The sequence below is a fragment of the Apium graveolens genome, chromosome 9 (genome assembly GCF_009905375.1).
Source record: "Apium graveolens cultivar Ventura chromosome 9, ASM990537v1, whole genome shotgun sequence".
NCBI classification, from domain to species: Eukaryota; Viridiplantae; Streptophyta; class Magnoliopsida; order Apiales; family Apiaceae; genus Apium; species Apium graveolens.
The window spans coordinates 287,829,073-287,849,509 of NC_133655.1; the positions used below are offsets into that span (position 1 = coordinate 287,829,073).

The 20,437-nt window shown below is 33.7% G+C and overlaps 2 protein-coding genes across 4 annotated transcripts; one reads left to right on the plus strand and one right to left on the minus strand.

Moving 5' to 3' along the window:
* Positions 1-3,836: 3,836 nt before the first annotated feature.
* Positions 3,837-6,804, minus strand: LOC141682979 (pollen receptor-like kinase 5). Its single transcript, XM_074487665.1, has 3 exons — positions 6,071-6,804; positions 5,041-5,652; positions 3,837-4,625 (listed from the first exon to the last, which is right to left on the minus strand). Exons 1-3 carry the CDS (start codon positions 6,708-6,710, stop codon positions 3,952-3,954), a joined length of 1,926 nt encoding a protein of 641 aa, XP_074343766.1. The 5' UTR covers positions 6,711-6,804; the 3' UTR covers positions 3,837-3,951.
* Positions 6,805-11,816: 5,012 nt separating this feature from the next.
* Positions 11,817-17,608, plus strand: LOC141684759 (U-box domain-containing protein 52-like). Of its 3 annotated transcripts, none has more exons than XM_074489869.1 (10): positions 11,817-12,197; positions 12,945-13,045; positions 13,187-13,308; positions 13,544-13,755; positions 13,859-13,940; positions 14,150-14,474; positions 14,673-14,774; positions 14,840-15,265; positions 15,540-16,295; positions 17,245-17,608. In XM_074489869.1, the coding sequence occupies exons 1-10, from the start codon at positions 12,002-12,004 to the stop codon at positions 17,320-17,322; spliced, it is 2,400 nt and encodes a 799-aa protein (XP_074345970.1). In that variant the 5' UTR covers positions 11,817-12,001; the 3' UTR covers positions 17,323-17,608. The 3 variants fall into 3 exon arrangements, with proteins under 3 accessions (XP_074345970.1, XP_074345972.1, XP_074345971.1); XM_074489871.1 differs by having other exon boundaries at positions 13,862-13,940; XM_074489870.1 differs by having other exon boundaries at positions 13,547-13,755.
* Positions 17,609-20,437: the final 2,829 nt, after the last annotated feature.

Consider the following 20,437-nt stretch of genomic DNA (forward strand, 5'->3'; position numbering starts at 1 on the left):
TTTTTTTCTAGTTACCCGCACACTCACACACTTACCTTATATTTTTCAAGATTTGGATTCTCGATATTCTATAAAAGAAGCAAAAAATATATCATTTTTTGTCAATTCAAACATTCAATATACCGTAAAAAAAACGAGTAAGATACCACTGAATCAAGAGTTGCGGGCATAAGATAGGCTTTGGGAGCCTGCAATTAGTGAATCTTGTATACGGTCGTTGTATACATGAATTCGAAAAAAGTCTGATTTTCGAATTTTAAGTAAAAGATTAGAATATTCGAGACATCAAACCCATAATTAAAAATATTTGTTAATAATCTTATACAAGTTCTAATGAAATTAAGTCACTTTACATGATTCATAATTCAGTAGATCAAAACCGACAATATTATACAAGTTACGGCTTAGAATTTATGACGGTCATCTCCCCAAGGGTATCAAAAGAGATTATAATTATATGACAATTATTTCTAGAAATAATGTGCATAAAAACTTCTAGAAGTGCAATATATAACAAGTGAAAATATAATTTTCATGAAACTAGATTAACTTTATATAGTTGGGGACACAAACAAAGCTTTCTCAATCATCACACCATAGAAATAAGTTACACATCAAGTGGTGTTTGTTATTTAGGTAGGCTATCCTCTAGTGGGGTTTCTTTGGGCTCACTGCCTGGTTTTCTTGATCCCATGCTTGTAAAATTAAAAGAAAAAGTCAAATGAAATTATTGTTGAATTTTCTTTTTCTGATAAATTGATATTTATTAAATAATATTTGTTATGATAAAAGATCTTATTAAGCCATCTGGAAAAATTTTGAAGATTTTTTTTAAATTTCAATCATTTAATTTCAAAATGCACATATTTTTACATAAATGTTGGACGGAAATAATACTTTCGGAAAGTAAAATAGGCCAAAGGGTATAATAATAACATTATTATTATTATTATTATTATTATTATTATTATTATTATTATTATTATTATACAGTTGATTAACGAATGTTGCATGTGGGCTATTTACATGGAATATGCTTTAAAAACTATAAATTTAACTGTATTTTCCTCTTTTTTATATTTGTTTAAAGTAATAAAAAATCAATTATTACTTAATTATTTTTAAGTTATTATAATTTCTAGTTTACAACGATATCACTTGAGAGGGACTTTAGCGATGAAAATGACGAGATCGTGTATATAAATTTCAAACAATTTAGCAAAAAAAGAATATTGTAAAGTGCACTTCAATTTCACAGTGTCACAATCATATGGTTAGTGTGATTGTTAAATTTTTCTTTCCCAAAATAATTTACTTCCACACACCTAAAGGCAAATAACTAAAGATATGAGTATTCTTTAATCAATCATAATAATTCGTTAATTTCTTGAAATTATTGTTAATTAACTAATCAACCATATTAGGTGCATGTGCTTGTCATTTGTCACAACCTAAACTTTATTTATAATTTTCACATTATTATTTCAATCCAATAAACAGTCGGTTGAGGATAAGATTATTAGGGATATGTCAAGTGGTTTAATGATAAGTTTAGTATATCTAAGATCTTTTTAAGGCCATTAGAGTGATTTTTAGGTCATTAAAGTTAGTACTTAAATAAGAACTTTTAATTTAGTTTCAAATATACTTTCTCGGTCCTAATTTATTTGTTCTATCTAATTTTTTGCGGTCAAATTGATACAATTTTGGCTGAAAATTTTACACAGTAAATCATCGAAAATGTTTATAAAAATTATTGTATTAAAAAGTATATTTAATCTACTTTAGTATGTATATTTTCGGTTTTTTAAAATAATAAAAAGTAAGTTTTTATTAACTATCAAAATTGAGTCATTTTAAATATAAAAAATCAAACAAGTGATAAATAGGGTCGCAAAGAGTATTTTACTGTGTTTACTGAATGCAAATATTATTAATTCGCATGATTTGCAAGCTATTGCGTGAGTTCGTAAGTTTTACCGGTACGGACCCGAACTATAGCGGCTGCGGGTTAATTACGATAAAAAAATATATTATTAATACGACCCATCATCTAGATTTTAGATTCAATTCTATCTCGAGTGAGATATTATAATATTATTTTAAAAATTATGTTTTCATTAACGGTGCATTTTGTTTAGCAATGGTAATAATAATTTTATCGGTTTCTAATCCAATCAGCGATAGTCACTTTCAGTTGCTGAAAGGTGAAACAGAGTAATCAAATAATTGAATCTCATCTTCAATTAAAATTGTGCTGGCACAATTATATACGAATGTTCTTTGCGTGTACACCAAATATTTATGTTTAATGGCAACAAGACTCCGAGGTCCAAGGCCATTTTTCATGGCAAATGTCAAGATATAACATGTTCCTGATACGTCGAATTTCTAATACCTTCAAATTTTAGGAGACCGATACGATCCATGAATGAAGGGCTCGTGTGCAAGGTTGTGATTCGAGCAGAAAACACAAATTCTCGCCCGTTTAGCTAAATGTGCCGAACTCGAGTATGTGTTAACGTTGATTAAGGCTCTGTTTGGTAGTGTTGTTGAAAACTGCTGTGCTGTGAGAAAAAGTGCCGGTGGAAAAAGTGCTGTCAGAAAAATTAGATAACTGTTTGGTAAATTTTTTTAATTTATGCATATTTTGAGATGTAATATATAAAAATAATGTTTTTGAAAAGGTTTAATGGTAAAACTGATAACTACATGAACTCATAATACATGTGTCTTTCTTTTCTTTCTCACAAATTTGTACCTTATTTTAATTTTATTGCAGGCAAGATTAATCAAAAATTCGTGTTTCGTAGGAAGGAACTTAGGCCAGTATGTAGGGTTGTGATTCGAGCCGAGAACACAAATTCTCGCCCGTTTAGGCGTTTAGCTAAATGTGCGAGACGTTGTTTAAAACTTGACTGGAATCAAACGCGAACCTCTTGATTACTATATAAAAAAATCATTCTTTGATTTTATGCCAAGTCCAACTCTTTTTGTTTGAGAAGCGAGGAAATTCATAACGATTCAAGTTTGGTCAGAATTTTGAATTTCTATAATTATCATAAATTCGTGTTTTGTATGAAGGAACTTAGGCCTGCGTGCAGGGTTGTGATTCGAGCCGAGAATACAAATTATCTCCCGTTTAGCTAAATGTGTCGAACTCGAGTATGTGTTAACGTTGATTAAATCTTTAATTGGAATCTAACTCGAACTTCTTTGTCATTATAAAAATATTCATCGAATTTACTCCAAGTCCAACTCTTTTCGTTTGAGGCGAGCCAAGTTTGGTCAGAAATTTGAATTTATACAACTTATTTGAGCAGGTTAACTTATTTTTAAAAAATTATCAGCTCAAATTGTTTTTACATCTCTTGTTTATTAGATACCTGACTTGACTCGATTTAAGTTACAATCTAGCATTGTACTGATCATGTTGCCAATAGTAAATCAATGATGTTCAGATTCATGCTATAGAACTTGGTTCAAGAAAAGTTACTCTCTATTAGTTCAAGCAGTCTTTGTTAAACGGTCCGCGAACAAGGTGGCTTACTATCTAGCTAGATATACTAGTTCTTTAGCTGATCGTACTTGGACATAGGGTGACAATAACCCGGAGTTCATGCTTGTAATGTTAGACGATTTGAAGCATTAATGGAATTTCTTTTCTGTGCAAAAAAGAAGAAGAAAAGTTGATAAGGCCTAAGATTATGGTGATAGGAGTAATTTAGTTTTCCTCTGAAATGATCAAACCTTAGATTATCAGAACAAGCAGGTCACAACTATAAGAATTTTGCCAGGTTTGGATTAAAAAAATTATAAATAATAAGCTAGGGATTGTAAGTACACAGGATTAATACCTCAAATTACAAATTACAAGCAGATTCAAAAGAATGGAAGATTCAATAAAATAAGAACATGCAAATGCACATGTGTGTCTGTTAAAGAGATTACTCAACCATTGACTGAGAAAGTGAACTCATCATCAGTCATTCCTCTTGAAGAATAAGCATCCCCTTCACTTGCATAAGAAGACTGATCATCATCACCGTTTCTCTCTTTGAGCTCGTTGATCTTTGCAAGAGCCTCGTTTAAATCCCACCTTCTATCGACATCCCATTCACAGCAAAACATTCCAATCTTAAGTAGTTTCAGCATTTCACCCTCTGCATTCTTTGACCTTTTCATGTTATTATCAAACACCTCTCCTGTCCACTCTTCTCGTACAACGGAGTTTACCCAGCTTGCTAAGTCTGCATTCCTTCCCTTTCCCTGCTTCAAGTAATTTGCTGGAAATTTTCCAGTCAGCATCTCAAGTACTAGGATTCCTAGACACCAAACATCTGTCTTTCGTGTGAGGACATGGTCGTTTTGTGCTGACTCGGGGGACTTATAGGCTACCATAAACTGATAGGCATGCTCTTTGTTCAGTACTGGAATTAAACCATAATCTGCTAACAAAGGTTCAAATGTTCGATCTAGTAGCACATTGGATGACTTTAAGTGACCATGCGGTAGAGGTAGGTTGGGAAATGCTTTATATAGACAGTCCAATCCTTTCCCTACTCCTTTGATGATTCTTAGGCGCGTTGGCCAATCAAGTCCTGGTTGATTAGGTTTGAGATTACCTGTGTACGAAATTACATGTTAGATCTTAAAGTTTAGTAGTACCGCCTTCTGCTTTGAGTATCCGCTTAAGTAATGTGAGTTTTGTTTGTGCATTCATGTGATGGTGTTTATGTGCCACATTTAGGTGTTGCAATCAGAGATTGACCTAGGTTATGTACTAATTTATGTGTCAAACTTATTCATATGTAAGTCTTAGGCTAGCAGGTAAGAAAAACTTATAAAATAGAGTTGATCGCGTATGAAATATGAATCATCTGTTGAGTTGTATCGTTTTCCCTGTATTTATGGATATTAGTCGTGATCAGTTCATATGAAACAGATTCAATGTTATGTCCTACCTTAGCTGGTAAGAGAAAAGTTTGTATTGAACTGATGCAGGTTCGAATTGCAATGATATAGAAGCGAATAACTTACTGTGGAGATGACTAGCCAGACTGCCATTTTCAGCAAAGTCATTGATCAAAAGCTTTTCTTCCTTATTGTAGTAAAATGCCACAAGAGGTAGCAAATTAGGATGCGATAAACTTCCCAAATTTCTCATATGCTCATAAAAATCTGCTTTTCCCACATTGCTCATCTGCTTATATCTTTTTACAACCACAGCTGGTCCACTCAAAAGGATTGCTTTGTATGATGATCCAGAGCTTCCGCTGCCCAAAACTTCTGCCGATGCTCTGAGGAGGTCCTGCAACTCAAATCTCTCTGTGTCGTTTTTAACAAAGTGTAGTTTTCCAGCATGTTCAGCTTTCGTGTTGTTATCAGTTGTGTGCTTGGGTAATCCAGCTTCCTTTCTTTGATCATAGTTATATTTGGTCTGAATCACTTTGTTTTCAGTTTTTCCTGATGTTTTCTTGAAATTCGATGCTTTGTTCTTGCGTCTGTTTCTCCTGTGTAACAGTAATGTAGTAATGACGGTAACAGCTAAAGCAATTGCTCCAGCAGCAGCAACAATAATGGCGACTTTGGGGAAAGATTTCTTCTTGGAAGGCGGGCAATTACCCATAGGTTTACCACATAGATTGTTTCCTGTTCAGCAAGCGAAAATAAGATGATCATATTGGTAATGTACAACTCTGCCAAAGCTTAAGGTACTAAAAGGAAGGTTACATTGCATAATTATCTTTAGACTAGCAGTAGAATTCATAAAATAGCAGTGGAATTCATAATAAAATCCGAATGATGTTAAGTTAAATGTCGAATGCAGATGGTTTCTTATGTTGCATGTAAGGATGTATACTCTGTGGATGATTTGAAATGTGTTAGAATAATATAAGATTCTGAAAAGGGTCATTCTCCTCTTCGACCCATACATGGGCTTTCGAGTGAGGGGGAGTGTTAGAATAATATAAGATCCTGAAAATGGTCATTCTCTAATACCTTGAGCTTTTAGAGTAACTGGTTCCTTAACAAAATGGTAAATAAACAAAAAGCAAGAAAATCATACCAGCAAAAGAACTTGAAGATTCTTTACTCAGAACAGATGGAATAGGACCTTCGAGTTTGTTGTTACTGAAATTGGCTATCAGATCCTTCTGTTTGAAGTCAGGTATCCTCCCTACAAACTTGTTATCTTGCACCTGCAATTCTACCAGCTTAGACAAACCTGCAAGGGAATTTGGGATTTTTCCGCTAAAATCATTGTTCCCCAGATAGACTCTCCTCATCGCGTTCATATCCTTAAATGAATCGCCAGGTATCTCACCAGAAAAATTGTTATTAGACAGGTAAATTGCTCGAAGACTTGAAAGTTTGTTTATGTTTGCAGGAAATGGTCCATTAAAGTTGTTGTTCATGAAGCTTATAGTACGTAAATATGGCAATTTCGATAAGGACTCAAAATTAATGATGCCTGAGAGCCCCATTGATTCAAGCCTCAAACCATAAAAGTTGTCTTTGGCGCAAAGCAAGCCATTCCAGTTCGCCTTGTCACCAGTACAAAGCGAAACATCTTCATCCCAGTCTTGTAATGCACCGACATTCGACAAAGATTTTTTGAAGTCCAGAAGAATCTCTGCCTCTGAATCATCAGATGATCCGACAATGACACACATCAGCAGTACATGAAGCACAATAGTCCACCTCATTTTGTTAACGCGTGCTCTGCTGCAGCTAAATTCGCGATAATCTGTTTTGTTACTTCTTCCTGTAGTGTGCAGGATTATAAAGATATACTGAATGTATCATGTGGTGTAGGGGGATTGTATTTCAGGCAATGATGAGCAAGAAAGAGACAAATATGAATGGTGGTATTGACAAGGTCTTTCCTGCTAACTCTGAGCTGTTTCGACAAGCCGGCATGACTCATTTTCTATATGGTTCCTGCCGGGGCCGGGGAAAAACAATCGAGGTTGTGCGAAATCACAAAATTGGGTTTGTAATTTTTATTTTGATATAAATTTAAAGGAGATGTATTCTTGCAACTATCAAAATATGTAAACAAATATATTACGACAATTTAGTTAAAATGAGAGACTCTTCACGCACATTAAGAGAGGTTATTCTCGCATTTTTTGTAACAAAGTCATCTAAAACACTTTCAACGTTCATTTTATCCAAAAATGAACTTTCGGTTACCATCAAAACAAGTCCATTTTGCATTTACTATCATATTGTTGTTCTTAAATATATATAAAAGGTCTTAAAATTTTGGGTCCTACTTTCGAGGTCCTGTGAGGTGGCTTACCTCTCACTCCCAGCGCCCCGCGCCAATTCAGTTTCGGGTTCATGCATGGGATCCTTTATTCCATTGCTACTTGTAGTTTAATTCTTTGGTCTAATGTTAAGATTAGAACCTTCTGAAATCATTAAAAAACCTTGTTTCTTGTAATTGATGTTGATGTTTTTCAAAGTGTATTGTAATTTCAGCCGTCTCAGCACTACTGATTACAACTGTGTTGAAATATTCCGAAGATTATGAATATTTATCTATTCAAGTAAATAGTAAAAAAAACTGAGTTTTGGTTGGAAACATGTTTATAATAGTCTTCTTTAACTAAGTTGAATGTCGATTAGTAACTGTCGCGATGAAGGTTTTATCAGATTCGGTAACTGAAAATGTTTTTAGTCGGAAGATGATAGTAGGTAGTCGTGATCAATCCATAATCCTAGTACTATCTAATTACAAGAAATATAAATACTACCACTAGTGTTAATTAACCAGTCCGTCTAAAACCTTAAGGTGGTAGGCGAAGACCCCAACATGATCTTATACTCTTCAACACCGAGCTCTGATATAATGTTAAGTAACCAGTCCGTCTAAAACCTTAAAATGGTAGAGGAAGAACCAACATGATTTTATACTCTTCAACACTCATTATATTAGTTCAACTTGTGAAATATCAGAAGCTGCATGTGATAAAAATCCGGAACTGCTTGCTCAAACTTTTGTAAGAGTTTTTAAAGTTTAGCAACTAGCAAGTATACAGATGACTTGGCTTATCGTGAGCATACTATGAGTAAGCCAGTACTTTTGTTGCTTGTAGAATCACATTTGTCTTCACAATGACAATGAAACTTAGAAACAGTGCTTATGAAACCTTGTAATATGAAAGCTCTCTTAACTTCAGCAAGACTGTTAGAACTTAGAACTGTGATAAACTAAACCTGGTTATATGCTACAAATTGCTGAACAGACTACGCGTATACACAACTTGAAGTACTCTGGCAAGAACCAGCATACATTATGCATCAGCATCACCATACATTATGCATCAGCATACATTTTGAACCAGCATAAGGCACTTCGTTATTGTGTATTATGTGTTTTTTTATAGAAATATCGGTGTTTGGTGCTGGATCAGAAGGAGGTATTCTTAGGGATGCAAAAATTGTGTGTTTCTTAAACTTTCCGACAAAAAAGGGCCTTCCTTTCATTACATGTTCTTGCTTTATTTTGAAGCCCCTGTACACTAAATTTTTCCTGTGAGAAGGTTAATAAGCTCACCCGAAAATAAGTAGTAATTTTGCTGTCTTTTATTTTAGGTTGTGTATGTCAAACTAATTCGTAGTTGAATGATAATAGCTCACCTTCAGAATCTGGTTTTGGTTTCTTACAAGTCAGAGTTAACTTTTATGTACTTTCAAGTATGCAGTTCTCAGTGAGTTTCTTAGCATTGCAGATTTGCAGTTAGGTTTCTCTTTACTTTCAAGTTGTGATATACTGAGAAAGATGAATGCATTATGAAGTGTCCATACCTAATAACAAATATCTGCACCAAAGACCGTAACAGATAAATTCTCCAGAGAGCTTAAGTTACAGTTACACAACAGCTATCTAGCGCATAAATGTGATAACGTAGCTGACTGAACTGAAAATAAATTTTCCCATGATAAACATTTGTTAAGTAACCAGTTACTCTAAAACCTCAAGGTGTTAGAGAATGACCCTTTCCAGGATCTTATATTATTCTAACAACATTGGCCTAAAGGTGGAAGGCGACTTTTCAGACAGGGTTCTTCTTGGAAGGTGGGCATTTGCCTAAAGGTTTACCCCATAGATTGTTTCCTGCTCAGCCAGTGAAAGAAATATATTAGTATTACACATTATATCAAAATCTCAATGCTACAAATGGCATATTTACTAAAGAGTAATGCTAGAAGCTCCGAATAAAAATGAGCATCTAAATGCATCTCTAATGAATCATCCATGATCTATTATAATTTGAAAATGAAACTAGAATCATAAACTTACCAGCAAAGAAGCTCGGAGGCTCATCACTTAGAACGAGTGGAATAGGACCTTCGAGTTTGTTGTTGGCAAAATTAGCTATCAGATCTTCTTGTTTAAAATCAGGTATTTCACCTTCAAACTTGTTATTTTGCAGCTGCAAATCAACAAGCTTAGACAGACTTACAAGAGACGTCGGGATTTTCCCAGTAAAATCGTTGTTTACCAGATAAACTCTCCTCAACAAATTGGTACCATTAAAAGCATCACCTGGTATCTCCCCAGAAAATCTGTTATCTGACAGGTAAAGTACTCGAAGATCCAACATTTTGTTTATGTTACTAGGAAATGGTCCAACAAAGTTGTTATTACTTAAGCTTAAAATACGCAGAGAAGGTAGCTTTGTTAAGGACTCGACATTGACAGTGCCTGAGAGCCCCATGGATTCAAGCACTAATCCATGGACATTGCTTTCAGATTGTGAGCAAATCAAGCCCTTCCAGTAGCAAAGTGCTACATCCTTACTCCAACTATTAAGTGCAGTAGCATTCGATAACGATCTTTTGAACTCCAGAAGAATATCCGCTTCTGAATCATCAGACGATATGACACTGATGCACAACAAGAACACGTAAAGCACGATAATCCATCTCATTTTGATGAACACTGAATCACTGATGCACACTAAGAACAGGTGCAGTTTCTTTTTCTTCCTTCTAAAAGGCGAGGAATCGAAATGTACTGCATTATATAGGAGGCTTAATGACCTTTTCGGCCTCAAAGTTTGCACCAGTGTATTCATAAAACCCTGAAGTTTAAAAGCGTACTTTTTCAGTTCCCGGGTATCCAAAATGTGCTTTTTTACCCTTAGCCCGGGAATAAAACCCGGTGAAAACCGGCCGGTCTAGGGGTAAAAGGTTACGTTTTCGGTATCTGAGGGGCAAAATGGTACGGTAATGAATTACGGGGCTGATGAGTATATTGGTGCAAACTTTGAGGTTTAAAAGGTCATTAAGCCTGTACAAGAAGATATCAATATCAAGGATGTGCAAGAAAGGGACAAATGTGAAGGGTGGCATTAACAAGGTCTTTTCTGCAAACAATAAGCTGTTACCATTAATCCGGCATTGATTCATTTTCGATAACTTTTCTGCCAGATTGGTTTCATTTTCATGCATGGGATGGGATGCTTTGTATCTCTAGTACTTGTTTTGTGTGATGTTAACATTAGTATACTGGTAAACTATTGAACTTCATTCTTCTCTTGTTACTAATGATGTTTTTGAAAATTCATTGTGATCTCAGCCTCTCACTATCCGGGCTAAATTTTGAGTATTTATCGAATTCAAGTGTTATCCGAATTTGAGTAAAAAATAAGTTGATGTATAATGTCGCATATCCCCGGATTCAAACAACAAAATTTAAGATTGGCTGATTTCGTATTCGGGCCTCCTTCATGCGAGAACGTTACAAACACCTCATCTTATCTTATATATATAATGAGAACTCTGATACTCCCTCTGTCCCATTAAATTCTGTACGTCACTTTTTGGCACGGTTTTAATGTTCAAATATCATATAGTTGCATAATATTTTTTTGAATTTTCTTTTTTTCTGAATAAAAATTTAAACATTAAACTTTTATTCAGAAAAAAAAAATTCAAAAAAATATTATGCAACTGTACGATATTTGAATATTGAAATGCGTGCAAAAAACAAACGTAGAGAAATCAATGGGACGGAGGTAGTACTATTTATAACCATGCAAATCCATACTCCCTCTATCCCATTGAATTCTATATATCACTTTTCGGCAAGTTTTTCAATATCAATATTCGTTTAAAGTATAATACCACAATATTTTTTTACTTTTTTTTCTGAATAAAAGTTTTATATTTAAACTTTTATTCAAAAAAAATTAAAAAAATATTATAAAATTATATTTTATAGAAACCTCAAAATACATATAAATAGTGCATGTATATATCCCGTTGGGACGGAGGCAATACTATTTATAACCGTACAAATCCATAAACAAATGTGTATTGAACCAACAACCCACGACGAGTAAGTTTAAAAAACTAGTGACTTTAGTACAACTTAATTATAAACTTGCCGGCCTAAAGGATTTGAATACACTTATTTTTATCAAGATGTTAAACACAACATATATTAAATCTAATCTAAAATAATTCCTAATATACAAATGCATATTGAAAAATTTGAATAATTCACAAGCTCGTAGAAATTACGAAATACAATAATATATTTATTTTGTTGAACAAATTGTCACACATATCTAATGCGGCATAGTGTTACACAGTTAAAAGTGGAAGAAATCAAACTATGTAATATTTTATCATTTAATAGTTTAACACACAATGAAGTGTAATTCTAATAATACTAAAAAAAATATTACTTTTTTAATGAGGTAAACCAAAAATGGAAAACAAGGCCTGCCTTTGCTCTCAACTATGGTCAAAATTCATAAATAAACAAACAAAAAACCATTTCTTGACAACCTGCAGATTTTTAAAAGGAAAATCAAGAAAATGAAGAACAACAATTACAAGAAATGAGAAGGGGTTTATGATATATGAATAGATTAAAGAAACTTCTGCATGCATGCATGCTATCATTTTATTCATGTCTAAATAAATTTTTGTGAGGTTTCTTTAGAGATCATAGTTAAAAATTTGATAAGAGGAGATGTTGGGGCATGCAGAGAAAGCTGCAGCAAAGAATAAATTGGTTGCAGTGGCAATAGACAGAGACAAAGGAAGCCAAAGTGCAATGAAATGGGCTGTTGATTATATCTTAAGCAAAGGCCAAACTGTTCTTTTGCTTCATGTCAAACTCAGATCATCTGGATCCTCCAATTCTTCTTCTGCTCTTCCCACCTTTAGTATGTCTCTCATTTTTGCCCTCTGTAAAATTTGCATGTATGCCTATTTGTTAGGGATAGTTTTGATTGGTTTTACATGATGATCCCTGAAAATTTCGGTAGACGTTAATCGTATATGTTGTATATGTTGATTGTTAAAGAGTATAAGATTCTGTTTGGGTCTTCCTCTGTCACCTTAAGATTTTAGATGGACCGATTTCTTAACATGGAATCAGAGCTAGCGGTCTCAGTTGGAGTCCTCCCACCCCCATTTGGTTATATATGAATTGGTTTCTTAACATGGTATCAGAGCTGGTGGTCTCGGTTCGAGTCCTCCCACCCCATTTGGTTATATTTGTTGTTGTCGATCGTAGTGAAACGTATCGTACGATTGAGGGGTAGTTTTAAAGAGTATATAAGATCATGTTCGAGCCTTCCTCTACTACCTTAAGATTTTAGATGAATTGGTTTCTTAACATTGATAGGTTGAAATATTTGTTTTAGGTACATGTAAGCAAGTTTAATGATATGGTCTGTAAATTCGAATAATGCAGGTTCCTTATGTGTTTTCTATGTATTTTTATCTTATTTTGACAATGTGAGTAACTAACAACATGCAATTTAGTGGTGAACAAGCATATCTTAGTTTTGCATTGATAGCTCCTCTAACTTCTAAATTCTACATATTATATCTGTGTTAAAGAGATCAAAGCCTTGTTAGTCCTTTAATTGTCTTACAAATCAGGCCTTTCGTGATTCTGGGTGCAGGATTAAACCAAGGCTCTAATGGGACTGCGTCTGGAGAAGCTAATGCACAGAACAGCAAGGACCTGTTCCTGCCTTTTCGTGTTTTTTGTACACGTAAAGATGTACGTATGAGAGCTTCGACTTTGTCATCATTAGTTTTAATGTCACTGTTTATACACAACAGATTGAGCACATTACAATGCATCATTTCTTTTATCTTACAATTTTTAAGTTTTCTTAAACGTTTCCACCAATCGTATCAGATTCACTGTCAAGACGTTGTGATAGACGAGACTGATGTTGTCAGAGGACTGGTTCAATATGTTAGAGATTCAGCAATAGAGATTCTGGTTCTTGGTGCTGGATCAAAAGGAAGTTTTCTTAGGTATGCATTCAAAATCACATTTGAACTTCCTTCTGTTTCTTGTTTACTATTGATTGCAATCGCAGACTAAATTTTCTTGTGAGAACATAAATAAATTTACATGATAGTAAGAATCTCACTCTTATTTTATCAATGTAGAAAGGTTCATGTCATTTTGTTTCCTACTTAAACAAGTTAACATTCATGACTACATCTGCAGTTCTAAATTTTCTGAAATTTCTTATTTTTTTCACAGCAGATTCAAAGCAAAGGATATTCCTGGAAGTGTATCAAAAGGGGTACCAGATTTTTGCACTGTATATCTCATCTCCAAAGGAAAAATTTCCTCCACTCGAGCTGCTTCACGGGCTGCCCCAGTTTCTTCACCACTACGAGACCAAATACTTTCCCAACATCCTAGCACAAGGTCTGAACCAGAGATCATACCGAGTTCCTTAAGCTCAAAAGGTAATCAGTTTACGACAATAATAATCTGTCACCTTCAAATCCTTTGCCTTACAGTTTCACATGCTATTGCTAACTTTACTTAATACATTACATTCTCTTTCAGCAGTTCCAAGGCCACCAATGGAACAAACTTCTTACAGCGTTCCAGGTGAATCAAATTTTAGGACAAGTGATTCAAGTTTTAGGTAAGTTTAAACTGTTCAATTCGAGTACATTAGATTGATGAGCAAAATTTGATGATAGTGGCTTAAATTTCTGACTTATGAACCAGTCTAGAAAATTAAAATTGCATTTTTTGTGCTAAATAATGATTGCAAGTTTCACAATACAGCTTCATTGTGATCTTCAGATCACAGCAATGAACAGAACTAAGTCCATTTATCCTTGGCAACAGATCACCATTCACTAGGAAAGGCCCAAATGGAAAACCATATGAGTTCTCGCAACCAAATAGTGAAATATCCTTCATCAGTTCTGGTAGACCGAGCACAGACCGCATGCATCCTTTATTTGACAGCTTTGAAACGAGTTCAAGCTCACGGCTTTCTAACTTTTCAAACTTCTCGGACTTAGACCAAGGGTTGGAATCCTATGCAAGAAGAACGGAGGATGGGAGAAGATCTATGGATGGAAGAAAATCTATAGATACCGTCACAACAACTGAACTCTCGTATGCCTCCATGGATAATGATATTTATCAGTCTTTATCGCCACCAAAGGTAGGGAATTCATTTTTTTTGTCGATCTCCTCAGCAGGATCTCTAATTATCACAGCTTTATAATACTATGTTAACCTAGCTCTTTAAATGTAGAACTAGTAACTAGGATAATCTTTTACTTACAAGTCCTTGAGTTTAAAAAAATAGTAACTGATATGTAAAATTCATGTAACTGGTATAATACTCTTAAAATTAAAGGATGATCTGGACGCGGAGATGAGAAGGCTTAAGGTGGAGCTCAAGCAGACAATGGACATGTACGGTACAGCTTGTAAAGAAGCACTCTCCGCCAAACAGAAGGTACGTGAAATTGCTTCAACCTTGCCAACCACAATAAGAAAATTTAACTAACATAATGGTTGTAGGCAATGGAGCTCCAGCGTTGGAAAATGGAAGAAGATCAGAGACTAGAAGAGGCGCGAGTTGCTGAGGAAACTGCATTAGCACTTACTGATAGAGAAAAGGTCAAGTCCAAGGCAGCTATTGAGCATGCTGAAGCTGTTCAAAGGCTTTCAGAGATTGAAGCTCAAAAAAGAATTGATGCAGAAAAGCAAGCGTTTAAAGGGCATGACGAGAAGGACAAGGCGCCAACTCCAATGGCAAATGATGTAAGGTACAGAAGGTACACGATTGAGGAGATAGAAGAAGCAACTGAATTCTTTGCCAAGTCTCGTAAGATTGGTGAAGGTGGCTATGGGCCAGTATTCAAATGTCGTCTAGACCACACACCTGTTGCTGTAAAGGTTCTGCGCCCAGATGCCGCTCAAGGAAGAGCACAGTTCAACCAAGAGGTATGCACGCGATTTTACTTAAAAATTAATATTATGTTCCATGGTTGTTTGATTCCTCAAACCCTACTTCCGATCATGATATACTAGGTATCTTTGGTTTGACTATAATTGTTTGATATGTCCATTCAAGTAAAAAAACATAATGTTACATTAAAATTTGTTAGTACAAGTTCTAAATCATTTACACTTTTTCATATAATCTTGATTGCATGCTTCAGTATTCATTCTAGCTATATGTGTCCTTACCATATGGAATTCTGATAACCGCTCCCAGGTTGAAATTCTGAGCTGCATACGGCATCCTAATATGGTTCTGCTCCTAGGAGCTTGCCCTGAGTACGGGTGCTTAGTTTATGAGTACATGTCAAACGGAAGTTTAGAAGACCGTCTTAATCAGAAAGGAAACTCGAAATCACTCTCTTGGCAACATAGGTTCCGGATTGCAGCTGAAATTGCAACAGGACTACTTTTTCTTCACCAGACAAAACCAGAACCACTAGTGCATCGCGACCTTAAACCTGGAAATATATTGCTGGACCGCAACTTGGTAAGCAAAATTAGTGATGTTGGATTGGCCAGGCTTGTACCTTCATCAGTTTCAGATGATGTTACTCAGTATCACATGACATCCACAGCTGGAACATTTTGCTATATCGATCCAGAGTATCAGCAAACAGGCATGCTCGGTGTAAAATCAGACGTATACTCTCTAGGAATAATGTTTTTGCAGTTAATAACTGCCAAGTCACCTATGGGAATAACTCATCTTGTTGAAAGTGCTATTGAAAATGGAACTTTTCCTGAGATTCTGGATCAATCTGTTACTGATTGGCCAATCGAGGAGACGCTAAGCTTTGCCAAGATATGTCTTCAGTGTGCTGAGCTGCGAAGAAAAGACAGACCTGATCTTGGCACAGTTGTCTTGCCAGAGCTTCAGAGATTGAGAGAATTTTCTGAAGACAGCATGACAGATGCAATGTTGTATGGTACAGGTCTCTCACCTGCTAACAGTCAAGCCTCCATGTCTCAAGTAAGTTAACATTGTACAAACATAATTACAGTTGTTACAGCTAACTAGTCATTTTCATGTTGTGAATGATGTTAATGTAATAGCATAGTGTTTCACTGTACTATAAGATCTCATTGGGTTCTTCCTCTGATAACTTAGGGGGTGTATTCATTTCAAATTTTAAAAGATCGTTAATAATTTAAGGATTTTAGAAGATTTTTGTTGATTTCAATTCTTCGTGGATTTTGATGGAGTTGATCCAAAATCTTGTAGAGTGTTACAGATTTTGTGGAGTTTTTTAAAAATCCATCCGAATCTCATGTATTTTGAAGAGATTTCAAGATATTAAAAATTTACTAGCAAATCCATCAAAATCCACAACTTTTTTAAATAAAAGAAAATTCATGATCTTTTGAATACCATCAGATTTTGATAGATTTTTAAAAATCCAAATTGAATACCACCAAATTTTGATTGACTTTTTAAAATCTAAATTGAATACACTCAGATTTTAAAAGATTTTTTTCAATCCTTGTTGAATACCTTCAAATTTTAAAGGATTATTTAAAATCCAAATTGAATACCCCATGATTTCTAAAATCCATAAAAATCCTTCAAAATCCCAATTGAATACACGTCCTTAAGTCTATGACGAACTCATAGAAGCTACATTTAACACTGATTAGGCAAAGTGGAATTTGTAACCATATATAATATAAGATGTAAAAGTGGGAGTATTGATTCACATTGTTTTCCAAAATTACCTCCATTTTACTTCTCAAATCGGGGTCTTCACGAAAATGACATCTTTTCTCGTGAGAGCTGGGATAAGGTCTGCGTACATTCATTAGCGTGTGTTTGGTTTATGTTTGCTTCAAGCATGCATCAAACAAGTGTATACACATTATAAGAATTCTGATATTAGCTTAGTCTTCTGAGGCCTAACAACATTTTTGTCTGGATCACCAAGGCGAGTTATCCGAGATCTGGCTTTAGCTCCAACAGTAATTCAGCACAGGCTCTTGATAGAGCATCAGAGGCAGACTAGTGAAGGAACATACAGAGCAAGGTTTCTAAGCAAGGAAAGGGCCAGATAACTTTGTACATTGGTTTGATCAAGAAAGAGTTTGTAAATGAGCATTCATTTTTGTATTTGATTCAGTTTAGTATTAGCCTTGTAAATGAGATAGTTGTCATCAACTTTCTTAGGGCTGTTCATGTCATTTTCGTGTAAATTGTACTTGATACCTTTCAAGATGAACCATTTACAAATTATAAGGGAAAAGAAAGGGGAATCAAATGTGTAACTTGGTGTAATTATATTAATTTTTTTATTCTCGTTTGTTTCGTTAACTTTTATAATTACATAGGAACTTGAACTTCCCAGTTACAGCTAGAAGTTTCAAGTTAATTAAAATATACGGTTCCCTAACCCAATTTAAAATACATCAAACCAAACCAAACACTTGGACTTATTTCGAATCTAAGGAACTCTAAATTACGTAGTCGGATTATATTGAAATAAACGAGGCCTAGATAACCATAAACATAAATATTTTCAGTAAATTTTGACTAAATTTTTGGACTTCCTAAACTTATAAGAAAATACTGGGTAATCCAAAATTTCCCCTCCAATTATGTTGTGACATGGTTCTAAAAAATATGTGGTCAGGTCACCTCCAAATAAATTCGGAATATTAATAAATTGAAGTTTAAGTTACGTGATAAATTACATTCAAAAATAAAATATAAATTAATGTTCCGTGTGGAGTAAGGATATTAAAAATATACAAAAATGTGGAGGCGAGAGAAAAGAAAAAAGAAAAGGATAAAAAAAATTATACGTTGATTATATTTTTCATTTGTTTGGTTATATATCTTATAATGATTGTGAATTTTATGAATGAAGTCTTAACGTTAACCTAAGATTAGTTGATAAATGTGTATACTTATTAATTTATATGATATCAACTACATTTTTGGAAATATATTTTATTATAAATATATTTTGCGAGTTGCGGTTGCAATTTTGCGATTTTCAAAAATTTAAAACCGCATCCAAACCGCGAATGACCGGTTTTTAAAATTTAAATTCACAACCAACCCGCGTTTCGCGATTATCCGCAAATGCGGCTCGGTTGCGAGGAGTTGGATGCGGTTGAGCGGTTTGTTTATACACCCTAGTCAGGTGTATACTCACACTAATTAAGGCATTGGTTGGAAAAATTTGTGTTCAATATTACGGAGATTTAAGAAAATGAGGCTATTTTTTTTTTATAATTGATCACCCTTATGTTATTTGGGGACAGTGTTTGGGCAAATAAATGAACTCTGCTTATTTGCTTGTTTTCAATTTTCATCCATAAGTTGAAAGTACGTAAACAGGTACTTTCTCATTTTCACATCCTACTTATTTTCGTTGTTTAATATTTCTTAATATAATAATATCATATTTCTTCTATTTTCTTGTAAATACTTTGTTAATGACATCGTAAATTTTTATTTAACATTTTGTTTGTAATTTTGTTTGTTTTATTTTCTTTGAAAAAAAGTTGAATGTGTTCAATTATAACAAAATGTAATTCAACATACTATCCAAGTTTATATATTATTGTTTTTGAATATTTTTAATTTAAAATTCTTGTATTAAAATTATTATAATAAAATTTTGAAATTAAATTTAAAAAATTTAATAACTTATAAGTTATAATTTATCAAACACATTTTTAACTTATAAGTAAATTAAATCTAAAATTATTCAAATACCTAAATAACTTATAAGTTATTATATTCATATCACTTATATAACATTTTTCAACTTTAAGTTATAAGTTATATTTTTTAAAAAATCTCAAACAAGCCCAAAAAGTTCAACCGAAATACAATTACAATACCAACACTTCGGTAACAATGTTATTGTTGTCCCCCACACGGTGAAGACTAGTTACATTTTTCATTTCGGTGTGACGAAGATTGGGAGCATAGGCCCGCAAGGGTTGGCTCAACTGATTAAAAAGGGGATAACTATTCTCTTGGTCACAGGTTCGTGAAGGTTCGAATCTCACGAAAGGAGAATTTATAATTATGTCTCTTGATTCAGAGTCTGTCGTTTAAATGTAGTTTACCTCGGTTCACGTGATTTGCAGGTTATTACGTGAGCTCGTAGGATTTACCCAGTGCGCAGCCGAAGGGTAGCGGCTGCGGGTTACCTACTATAAAAAAAAAAGATCGGGAGCATAGATTCCTTGTAATGAAGCTCACTGAACCAGGAATGAATTACAGTGCTCCCTCCGTATCATATTACGTTTTATATTTTGACTTTTTACATTATTAATTCTAAGCGATTAACTACTAATTTACGTCTAATATATAAAATCAAATTTTATTAGATACATATTTATGAGAATTTTAATACAATGAAATTTTTATATTTAATACTAATACGAAATTAAAGATATTAACAATCAAAATTGTGCATTGATAAACGTGTTCAACACCAATAGAAAACGTTGTTAGAGACGGGGAGTAACTAATTTACATCATTTTGCGTGCACCGAAATGCAGCCCCGAATGCCGCCAGATTTATTACATTATCTTCATTAACCTTGATTTCAGTTAACAATTACTCCCCACACGTCAATGCAGCCAATAGTCCCCAATAACTTTTTGATATAAAATTTTAAGTATTTTTAATTTCACGCGTTAAATACTACTCGTAAATTTTATAAATATGAAAGATTTTAATTGATCAAATTGATTTGAATATAGAAGGTTTATCAGTATTTATGGTTAAAAAATAGTCAAAATTTGAGAAAAAATGATAAAAATAAATAATTAAAAAAATAACTATTTTAAAAAAATAGTCAATTTTAACCGAATAAATACTCCACTCAGAGTTGAATATCCCAGTTTGTATAATAATTGAATATTTTGTTCATGAGATACTCTACTAAGAGTTAGTTATCTCATAAAGTAAATATTTTTACTAAATTGCGTATCCTATAGGCTAAAACAGACCTAACTTTTCAGAAATTTAGTCATTTTTATTAATTTTATATAAAAATATGTTAAATTTGTCCTTCACCCAAAATTTGACACATATTTTTTTAAATCTGAATTTTAAAGTTTAAATAAATAAATAAAGTTGTAATTCAAATATATTT

Excerpts from the sequence above, each read along its gene's own strand:
- LOC141682979 (XM_074487665.1), bottom strand. The coding sequence starts at position 6,710 with ATGAGGTGGACTATTGTGCTTCATGTACTGCTGATGTGTGTCATTGTC. Across the intron at positions 5,653-6,070 it reads ATCTTCAAGTTCTTTTGCTG|GAAACAATCTATGTGGTAAA; the intron begins GTATGATTTTCT and ends CTTGCTGAACAG. Across the intron at positions 4,626-5,040 it reads TCTGGCTAGTCATCTCCACA|GTAATCTCAAACCTAATCAA; the intron begins GTAAGTTATTCG and ends TTTCGTACACAG.
- LOC141684759 (XM_074489869.1), top strand. The coding sequence starts at position 12,002 with ATGTTGGGGCATGCAGAGAAAGCTGCAGCAAAGAATAAATTGGTTGCA. Across the intron at positions 13,941-14,149 it reads ACAAGTGATTCAAGTTTTAG|ATCACCATTCACTAGGAAAG; the intron begins GTAAGTTTAAAC and ends CCTTGGCAACAG. Across the intron at positions 16,296-17,244 it reads GTCAAGCCTCCATGTCTCAA|GCGAGTTATCCGAGATCTGG; the intron begins GTAAGTTAACAT and ends TGGATCACCAAG.